At 37.6% G+C, this 11,052-nt stretch overlaps 1 protein-coding gene across 2 annotated transcripts in view; it reads right to left on the reverse strand.

The window, feature by feature from the left end:
• Positions 1-442: 442 nt before the first annotated feature.
• Positions 443-11,052, reverse strand: part of SPG20 (spastic paraplegia 20 (Troyer syndrome)) — a 10,901-nt gene continuing 291 nt past the window's right edge. Inside the window, exons 1-8 of one of the 2 annotated variants that reach the window (XM_009586724.1) lie at positions 10,501-11,052; positions 9,186-9,383; positions 8,056-8,160; positions 6,176-6,305; positions 5,196-5,390; positions 4,050-4,208; positions 3,883-3,973; positions 443-629 (exon numbers count right to left, since the gene is read on the reverse strand). The exon at positions 10,501-11,052 is cut by the window's right edge and continues 291 nt beyond it. In XM_009586724.1, coding sequence (XP_009585019.1) covers positions 443-629; positions 3,883-3,973; positions 4,050-4,208; positions 5,196-5,390; positions 6,176-6,305; positions 8,056-8,160; positions 9,186-9,383; positions 10,501-11,052 — 1,617 coding nt within the window. Of the gene's footprint in view, positions 630-3,878; positions 3,974-4,049; positions 4,209-5,195; positions 5,391-6,175; positions 6,306-8,055; positions 8,161-9,185; positions 9,384-10,500 lie in introns of those variants that run through there. The other variant, XM_009586725.1, reaches the window with a different exon arrangement.

Consider the following 11,052-nt stretch of genomic DNA (forward strand, 5'->3'; position numbering starts at 1 on the left):
TAGTAAAACTAACACTTAAGGATAGTTAAAAAACAAAACTAGTAGTCCTATTTGTTCTGTATCACCACCTTCTTTACAAATATAAAGCATTACAAAAATATTCACAATAGTATTTCTATATTAATCTATTATTCCATATTATATTTTGAAAAAGTGCTTACAGAGGCAACTTTATTAACTGCAAACTCATATCCTTGCTGTTGTCTAAAGATCTGATCCAGTTGTTTAAAACCCTTGTTCAATACAGAACATGGGATTAAGACAACTTTCATTTTTCCTTCTACGAATGCCCTCCCTACTTTTACATTTTTGTGTCAAATTAAGTAACAGTTGCTTGAAAAGTACGGTGTGATTTGTGTTAACTAGCAGATTAGCAATGTAGTTACTTCTAAATAGGAAGTTTCATCTCTAATGTAAGGCTTTGAGAAATATTTCATTGCTTTCATTTTTTACCCTTCTTCTCATTATCCAATACATTATATTCATCTAACACAGCATGGCCGGTTTCCTTTGCAGTTCTCTTTACAACAGCTTTGATACCAATATTGTTAATGTTAAATGCTGTCAAACCAGCATTGATTGCAGAATTCATAGCATTGTCTGTAGCATGGCCAGCATCATCTCCATACCTTAAGAAAGACAGATACGTATACTTAGTATTTTTCTCTTCACTAGAATTTTCACTAGTATTTTCTCTTCACTAGAATTCTTTCGAAAGCAAAAATTTAAGCATTACCAAGAACAAATAATAAGCACACAGCCTGAATGTCTAAAGAATAAAATTAGAAATTTACCAAGCCATTTGAGTAAGGGCTGCTCCTCTATCAGACAGATTACTCTTTAAAGATACCAATATGCTTCCGCCCTTTTTCCTCAAAAAACCTTCCAGTCTTTCTTCCTCCTTCCCCTCTAGTTTTGAAAAGAAGAGTAGAAGGCTTATCTATAGAACCACAGGAAGAGGGGCGGAGTTGTGTGCAATAACCCCCAAGTCCTTTTTCACCTAAGTTCTTAGGTAAAATTCCTAATACCCTCTATTCCCCCATGTAAGTCCTCACAGCTAGACCCTTGCAGCTGCTAAACCTTCTCAGTCTGTACCATGGGTGGCAGCACTGAGGAGGAAGGAAGGCAAACACTGTCTTGCCTTCTCACCTGTTACAGAAAAAGGGACTGGAATCACCTCAGGCATATTTTTTCTCAGTTGGTACCACCACTGCCAGAATAGTGTTTGGTTACTTGTACTTGTCCTCTATTACCTTTGCCTGTGTCTACATGGCATAATATGATACTATGTCTGGTGTAACAGCAACACACTGGCACGTTAATTCCAAGTCCCAAAAGTAGCCCCACTGAGGTAGTGCACCACTGTGCTCAAGCAAATTACCCCAGACAGTCTAACAGGTCTCCTGGGTACAGAGAACTGCTGACACAGCTATGCTCATATGCTGGAGATAGCAAGGTCCCTACAAAAAAATTTCATTGTGCAGTGAAAACTTATCTGAAGGAACCTGGAATCAATACAGTGGCAAAGAGGAGGGAGTGGGCGGGGAAGGAGAAGTCATACAAAACCCAAAAAGGCTCAGCAAAGCTCTCTTGAGGATATGATGAAAATTACCAAAAGATAAAATCTCTGGTCTCTCCACTGGGCTGTGAGTCCAGCTTCTTAATGCTTTAGGGGGCAAGTCAGCAGTCTCATATTAATTACTCAAGTGTGAAGAAAGGTACACATTTACACCAGTAGAGAGAGCATACTGAAGGAGGACAAGAGTATAGTGAGAGCACTAACTCCAGCTGTTCCGGGCAGCCAGACATTTCCCCAGAGAGCACTGTAATCAGACAAACCAGGCCAAAGGGAAGTATTTCTGGCAACATCAGAATCCCAGCAGTTACCAGAGTTACTTTCTCCCTGTACTTCTTACGACCAGAGATTCTTTGAGGACCTCAAAATAAGGCTAGAGAGAAGCACAGAATATCAAAGAATCCAAGAATCTATCGCATTAGCAGTTTAGCAGCCATGGCATAATGGCTGGAACCAACAATGAAGCTGAATAAAAAGAATTAGTGCTGTTTTGGTTTGGTTTTAATTCTCTGATTGAGTAACAGTGTTGATTCACCAACACCTGATTTGCAGATCACAGAATTAGTCTCACACAAAAGTGCAGTATTTTTCAATTTGATTAGTTATTTTCACCTCAGGAACATCATAAGCCAGTTTTATATAACATCAGTAAAATAGGTAACCTCATTTAAAGTGAGACTGTATTTTATCCAATACAGTTAGACTAACAATTTGGTAATATTTGATAATTGATTTTTCAGTTTGCCTGTCTCAATTGCATAATTTGTAACTTTTTTTTTTTTAAAAGAAAAAAGTTGGGCAGGTGTAGATACTGCAGTTATTTATATCATTGTAAAAACGCACTAAGGTAGCAGCATGGTACTTTGGCAGCAATATCACTTCTAAAACTATGTTTTTCCCCAATTCTGATCATGGTGGTGTTGGGTTAACGGTTGGACTTGATGATCTTAGAGGTCTTTTCCAACCTTAATGATTCTATGACGAGCATCTCTTTGTAATTCCATCCACAAAGGTATTGCAGCTAAGTTTTAGCTGAGCTTTTTGTTGATTTACAGACTGTGATGATGCTTTGTTTCCATTAAGTGGAATTTAGCTCATTCACTGAAGTATTTTGAGTGGCAGAAATCTTTGTCACTGAAACAGAAGCCAGCTTCCAAAAGAGGTATTATGTAGAATTTTAATACATTCTTATAGAAAGATTCTAAAGATCAAATATCAAATATTTTCAATTGCATTGTAATTAACTGCAACATTTAATTACTTATTGTTTTTCACTCTTAGTGGCTGTTGACTGCTGATCTCCATATTTCCTATTTTTATATCTAAAACAAAAACATTAATGTGAATTTACATGAAAAAAGTACCAGTACAATACCTCCTGACATTTCTACCGAAAACAAACATTAGCAATAAAGCACCACTGACTAGAACTTCACTATCTAGCCTCCTATTTGAAATGCATCACAACACAACCCTGAATCCCAATCCATTTAATACTGTATGCTGATGTTTACCTTGTTACCTTATGCTAGTAGCCTGTATGCACTTCCAGCAATCCTTTTTAACATCTATTTTGCTACACTTATCCCTGATTCCATTTAACCTACATGCTTCTGCTTACTCTTCACTTTCTATTGCACTTCTTTTGAGGGGTGCATTTCATACGTTTTGCAGTTATTTCAATACATTCTCTTATTCTCCACAGCATCTGCCAGTACATGTACTCAATTTTGTTCTTTCCATCATCTTAGTAGCATCATCTTCACCCCAAATGTTACTATGCTCTTCCCCCATTATCTTTTTCTAAGAACATCTGTATTTTGCAAGCCGAGGCTATCCTGTTATTGCTATTTATGCCTTAGATTTCCTTACACAATATTCTTTTTTGTACCTCCTCGCTTTAGGCAGATCTGCTGATAATTGAAGTTCTTCCGTTTTTCTTCAAATTTAGCCAAGTTTACATAAGGATCAGAGCTGAGAGGTTTAAAACAGAAATTTTTTTCATAATGACATTATACTGTAGAGCAAAGATACAAATCTGAACAGTATTTGTAACATAGCCTGAAGCTGTAATACTTCTAGAAGAGAGCTAAAAAAATACTTACCACAGCCATTTACTCATTTCGTATTTTTACTTACAGGAGGTGCTCATTACTGTGCACTTAACAGCTTATCATGTGCTGCATAATTAGAGCAAAGCAGGTATTTCAGTTAGCTTCCCTGCACTGTCATAAGCTTTTTTTGCCAGTATTCAAACACAATGACAATATGTTGTAGAAGATTAAAACAATAAAAACATAACTTACTTGTATTTGACAGTTTTTACAGTCTCAGTTGAAACACTTTTAGCAATGCACTTAGCTGCACTTTCTAAACCTTGCCACACTGTTGAAAACCCTGTAAAAATGAACAGCTTATTTGAGTTCATAGCATTGAAAAGTACGCAATTTAAAAAGTATAAGGAATTTTTTACCTTGAACTCCACTTGCTGCTACCACCAGAGCACCATCAAAAATGGATTTGCCATCTTTGTCTTTCTTAAGGGATTCCGGAACTAATTTGCTGCCATGCTTCTTCACGTGTGGAGCTAGCTCCTTTCCGACACAGCTTGCTATAGAACACACTCCCTCAACTACCATAAAACAATAGCATGCAGACTGTTTAGTAAGAACATAGAACATCTTTCTTTACAAGTCCTTACTCCTAAGTAAAAGTAAGTTTCAATGAGGTGTTAAGTGTTGCTTCTATTTAAATATGCTTACTTGAAAGACAGACTTTAATCCACACTTAAGTACCCAACTGATAGAGAAGCAACCTTATTTTTCAGATTTTGCACAGCTCCAATTCCCAAGAAATAAGTAAGGTTGGTCTTATGGCTAAAAAGCACTTTAGAAGATATACATACATGTCACACTGATTTCAAGAAACTGTTTTCATTGCTTTGTTATCCCCAACTTGCAGATTGGGAACAAGCTGTGTTTCTTTCCTGACCTGTCTTCTGGAGAAGTCTTTCTTACAATCATTCCAGCTCTTCAAAGTATTTTTATAACATGCAGCACAATTTGCTTTTAAACTTGGATGAGTCACTAGACACTAAATATAAACATTAATGCAAATGAATAACAGAATGAAGTTACTGAGAACTGCTAGGGTTACCAAGCACCTCTGAACACCAAGCCATTTCTATCTGGAAGTTTATACATAGTCTAATAGACTTGTTTCAGGTATGCATATTTAAAACCATGCACACACACATTGTCTAGTGGTACAATACGTATGTTAGTAACCAGTGACAGTACAGCTTTTAAAATACATGCTTATCAACTTAAGAAGAAAGAGGGAGACCATTTTGTATTAAACTGTCTAAAACTTAGAAAAACATGCCAAACTTAAGACTGTACAGACTACTCTTTTAGGGAAGAAAAAGACGCCTCAAGGCCATATAATAAATATTAGTCCTAAAGCATGTCTCTCACAGGAGATAACTTAGCACCAACTACTGGATTTCATCATGTCAGTCCCTCCTCTAGTTCATTGGCTAAAGAAATCAGCTTTCATTTTACAGAATATTTATTATTTAAGGCAAAAATATAATATAGTATGAGATGGAAATGTTTACCTAAGAATTGGCTGACTTTCACAGCTCCTCCAGTAGCCTGTTTTGCTACATGAAGCCCCTTCGCTACAGTTGGGTTGACTTCCAGAGGTTTTTCTTCTGGTTGAATATATTCTCGCAGTTTAGAAGCTCCTTTGTGGATAGCTTTACCAGTATATTCTGCTCCTTTTATTAAGCCCCAGCTTACCCAAGATGCACCTTCAAGGCAAAAATTGTGTTTCTTAGAACGTACAATTTTATAGACTTAGGATTCCTACATCTTTCCCTCCTCTGCAACACTGACTTTAGAAACATTCCTGTTTACAGTCTGCAATTATACTCTTCCCTGAATGGGCCAGCATGAATTCCTGCAGAGATTTCTGCTCCTACACCACCCACGTTTTTTCAATTCACTTTATTTAGTTTAATACAGCCAGTCCTCATCCAAATGTCAGCTTAATACAGACACTCAGTTTTTTAATAGATACCCAAGCTCCAGCTGGGGTGATAGAACTGCACATCTCAATGCTATTAACATTCTGAAAATGTACAACCCAGCCCTCTAGCCCTCCTAGCAGATTCATATTTATTACAATCAGCTGGTGGTCATCAGTATATTCCAAAGGTTCCCAGAGGGAAAAAAAAAAATGTTTATCTGCAGAAATCATAATAGATGCCTGCTTTAATATAACTGCTCATAGAGGAGTAAAATTGTTCTATCACAGTGCTTTGAGTCACAGGGGGTGATACCCTAATATACAGTCAAATGAGAAGCCTAACTCATTTGCAATGAGCAAGACTGTTGGCAATGAATTTAAATTCTGCACTGTTTTTATAGAACCCACCAAAGTATCCTTTAGATGATTACAACTGGAACTGGTGAACAACTACTTCTGACTACTCAGCTTCTACCTGGAATGCACACATGCATTTAGGTGAAAATACTGTTTAAATGTTACTCATGGAGGTTTATATTCAACACAATCCTCTTATTACAACAGTACCTGACAAGATTCCATGGGCAACTTTCTCACTCCATTCTGGCAACTCTTTCTGATTTTCTGCTCCTTCAGGTTGTGGTTGGATATGTACAGTCTGAGGCAAGTTAATTGCATCACTAGAGGCTTCTGAAGGCTACCAAGTGAAAGTAAACACCTGAGAATCTGCTTTGCAACATATCATCAGGATTTCTGTTTTACATATTTTAGATCATTCAGATCCATTATCAGAAAACGCTAATGCTGTGTATTCCTTGGGTAAGTATACAGAAATCCAATGGAAATTTGTGATCCAATTACTTTTGCACAGAAATGCTATGCATTCAAAAAAAAGCTTATTAGACAGCTCAGCATTTCTGTACTCTTCCTTCATCCAGTTACAATGAAAAGATGTGCATGCCAACACAGCTATATGGTCAAGTAACCAAGTAGGGACAAATTACACTACCAGTTAACTAGCAAAAAAGATAAGAGACTTGTCCATCTATCATTTTTATCTTCTCAGAGGGAAGTCAACTCTGTTGTAATTCAGTATGGGAACTGCAGTCCAGCTGCACTAAAAGAATGAGGCCGTTCTGGTTGTTTTGCTCATCCGTTCCTCCCAAATTAAAAAATAAAGGAGATTATTCATTCTACATACTGTCGATGCTTTTGCAGACTGGCACAGCAAAGGAACACATCAAGTTGTGCATGATACTGCTCCCCATTTAAAGTTGGGTGGGTAAGTTCGGTGTGATTTCATGTCAAACACTAGAGTTTCTGGAGTAGACGTTACTCATTCAAACATAGCAACCACCACGACAGTCTGGTTAGTGTTTCTAAGAAGTGTAACATCACTTCACATAGTTCACACACAATGTGTAGTTACACTTTAATTAGAGAAAGCAAAAAAATTGTAATAGAATCCTAACCAAAACCTAAATCTATTTTGAAGACTTTTCCAATGTAAAAGTGAAAAAATAAACATTTCAGTGATTGAAAACACTGCCAGTTAATGAGGGACAGTAAGGAAAAACCTTTTTGTTTAGTCTAGCAGAGTCTATATGAAAGCATTCATAGATGAAACCTACGAACAGAATAGAATACACAATACAGAATAATATTTGATATTGCATGGAATTCTTAGATTTCTCCAAAATACTTACTGGAAATAAAAATAGGGTATTGCACAAAGATGGCTGTTGCAGTAAAACAAAACAAAAACAACATTAACAGAAAAGAGTAGATTAAGTCTTGGAAAGTTGCTAGGTTAACAATGTATCACTGACTTGTACTATATCATCAATTACTCCTTGACAGCAGTGCAAAATCTCATGTTTAGAAAATGTCTTTGGCATGTGACCAAAACACTTTGGGGGCTGGGAAGGAGAAGTGACCTTAATACACAGCTATAACTAAACAAATTAAAAAAACAATAAAAAAACTCAAGTATGCTCCAGATATAATTTAGTTACACCAGTTTGGGTCACTATGTAGAAAAACATTCAACGAGACTTCTAAGGACTTTGCTAAGAAGCAGAAATGGGTTCTCTAGTAAGACAGGTGACTCTACACTACAATTACATTACATATACTTGTTAATTAGATCCTCATGAGTACTATATAAAACAGATACATTAAATGGCCATCAGATTAGGCTTTGAAATATTTGTCCTGCATCACAAAGTTTTTAAAAATCCAGAAATCTGGTACTGATTTGCAAAATGTGGTAGCCTGCAGTAATTGAACCAGCTCTTAACAAACAAAACAAAAAACCGAAATAAAAACCAACATAGGGCACAGCATACTGCTTTCAACCAACTCTGGAATCTCAGCAGTTCTAACATGTATTTCAGTGACAATTTTTTTTTACTATAAAATTTTGGAATCACTGTCCTGGAATTTACCTGGACTTTGTGGCCAGACATCTGTTTAAATTTATCTTCAAAATGCACTCTCTTAGTTGCTGGGAGCTCTGAAGATAACCCTACTCTCTCATGGGATCCTGGCACCTGTGATATCGTATCAGGGAACATTGACAAAACCATGGAATTTTAGGACAACAAGGAACTAATGAGATATCCAACTTGAACTGCTTCTACGCAGGGAAGATTACAGAATTTTATCCAGTAAGTCCTGCACTGAAACATCACATGATTCTGTAGTACTCTTCCCTTTGAAGTGAAAATTAGTGACCTACGCTAGTGAAATTTAAAAAGGATTTATAACATAACAGAACTGTGCCCACGTGACATGCTGCAAACTGGTCCTTCATCATCACTGCATTCAAGTCTTGGTGATTCAAGAGGATTCTGTCTTTCATGAAAAGATATAATCTTGCTATGAGCTTTTAAGTAGTTATTGATTACCATTCTTCCTGAAATGGTGCTCCAGTGCTCTTACAGTAATATATTTCACCTTGTTTCCAGTCACCGTGTCTTATTGCACCTTGGTTAAAACTATGGGGTTTTTTCTATTTTCTCTATCTGTTAATATCTTACTGCAGTTAGGCACCAGATTTATCTATTTTGAGATCCCATCTGAAGGCAGATTTTTGAGGTACGCACTATTTTCACAGGTCTTCTCTGAAGCAGCTTAATATTTTTGAACTGTAAATACATTTGGGCACAATATTCTAAGAATTCCAAATTTCCACAAATATTCCAAGTATCGTCAAAACTACACAGAGAGTGTGTGCACACACAGAGGAAAAAATGTGGTTTCTCCTGAACAGAAAATTTCATTTTGGGTCCTATGTTCTCTTTTGGAAACATAGAGAAAAATGTACAAAATGGTCTCCAATTCCTCTCTGTGCTTTCAATTTAGTATTTTAAAATTTCTGTCCTCCCATCTCACAGACCCTACAGTTTCATTACTAGGCTGCTTAATCTTGGCTACTTTATCTGTTTCTCACTGGTGAGTTTACCAAGCAAGACACAGAACTTTGCAGTTTTGAACAACTAAACGTAAATGGGAGAATGTATTGATCATTTCCACCTTCCCTTACTGGCTTAAAAAAAGCAGCCCAGGAATTTACCTGGATTTGAAGGTCAGACATCTGTTTTAAGAGATCCTGAAAGAGCTCTCTGTCAGCTGCTGGAACTTCTGAAGACAGCACTACTCCCACATAGGACCCTGGTATCTGGGACATTGTGTCAGGGAACATGTAGACTCCAGTATTACAGCACAGAACAGGAGACTGGTTACACATTAGAGGATACAACCAGTCACAAACCTAGAAAAGATAAGTACATAAAGGAATTAAAGTAACCTTTTAAAAAGAAAGGCAGGCAGGACATACTGATAAGCACCACAAGCTTGATTTTCCGTAAGTTTAGCAAGGAAAAAAAAAAGCCTTATGCCATCTTGGGGGAAAAAAAAAAAAAGAAAAAACCCAAAACAAAAAACCCACATGACCGTGGAAATATCATTCTTGATTAGTTCTGACAGCCTAATATAGAGAAAATACTAATTTTCACAGGACTATAGTTCAGGCTGGTAGCCTCTTAACTGAGGTCTAGTCTTAAGGCCCAGGTATAGAAGCAGATGAAAAGCACTGCCAAACAAGTCAGGATTCACAGTGCCTGTAACTTCCTGTAGATCTCAGGACAGGTTTATATGAGAGGATAAAGAGAACGTATGGCTGTCGCTGGCCAACTGTTGAAGACTGCTAACACAGGTGGATGTGAACCAGCAGACCCAAGACCAGGAAGCAGTTTTTGTTTGTTCCTCCGAATTTCCCCTTCGCTGATGAGACTTCCAACAGCCAATCTTAGCAGCAACAAGGAGATCCAAAGTCAGAAACCAGACCAGAAACACAAGGTACGTTACAGAACATGCCCACATGAAGCAAGCATGGATTGAAAAAATCCAAATAATGCATCTTTTTTATTTTTAGTTCAGAGTCTGGATTAACATGGGCCCTCAAATTCCAAATTATCAGTTGTCCTAACTGCAATACCTTATCACTAGTTGAGACTGAAGTGGGTAGCACACAACCCCGATTTACGCTGACATGTTCCAATAGGTGAATCAACATGTCTTCTCTATGTGAGGAAAGGGAAGTTAATTTTATGAAATGAAAAGACATGTTAAGTCCACTCCTTTAGAAAATGGAATTCACCATAACAGTCAGCACTCAACAACCTTGGGAAGACATAGAGGTGATTTTCACAGAAGAAGTCATAAAAGTATATATTTGCAGAAAACCATTTTTCCAACAGCTATAACATCCTTCATATTATCACACAGAGATTTAAGCTCAGAAGAGCAAGAACTTAAGAAGATTGCCTTTTAAAGTTTTATGATAGTTCTTGAAATTTAATTAAAGGAGAAAATTATTTTCCTCTTACCTGAAGAAATGCAGGTGGATGATTCTGGGCCATCTCACTATCTGTATCCAAGAACTTCACAATGCGTAGATACCCAGGATATGAAGGAGCACTAACCTGCCCATCAGGAGTCACAAAGAATATCTGTACTCCTTGGGGAATCAAGATCAGCTCATCTGCATCCACTCCCAGGTTTTCAAGGGGAGGTGGCTGAGTACACTTACTGTAGTAGTCCTCACCTACAGAAGAAAACTCCCCAGAGCCTGTGCCGAAAGACACAGTAAAATGGCCATTGGTAGCTTGGGGAGTATAGGCAGGAGGTGCTTCATTTGGCAGACAAAGAGGTTTTGCAGATGATGGACTCATAGCTGGAATTTGCCCCTGGCTCACAGTTGCAACACTTCCATCGGCTGCAGGTGGCTGACTTGGTACAAACAGAGTATTAGGGGCTGGCGGTCTTTCTGGCTTTTCTCTGGAAGGAATGGATGGGTACAACTTGGGCACCCCAGCAGGGGCATCCATCGCAGCAGGACTTGCTTGTACAGGTGGGGTGTTTTGTTCTAGAATGCCCAG

This window comes from Fulmarus glacialis, unplaced genomic scaffold (genome assembly GCF_000690835.1).
Source record: "Fulmarus glacialis isolate BGI_N327 unplaced genomic scaffold, ASM69083v1 scaffold36711, whole genome shotgun sequence".
NCBI lineage: Eukaryota > Metazoa > Chordata > Aves > Procellariiformes > Procellariidae > Fulmarus > Fulmarus glacialis.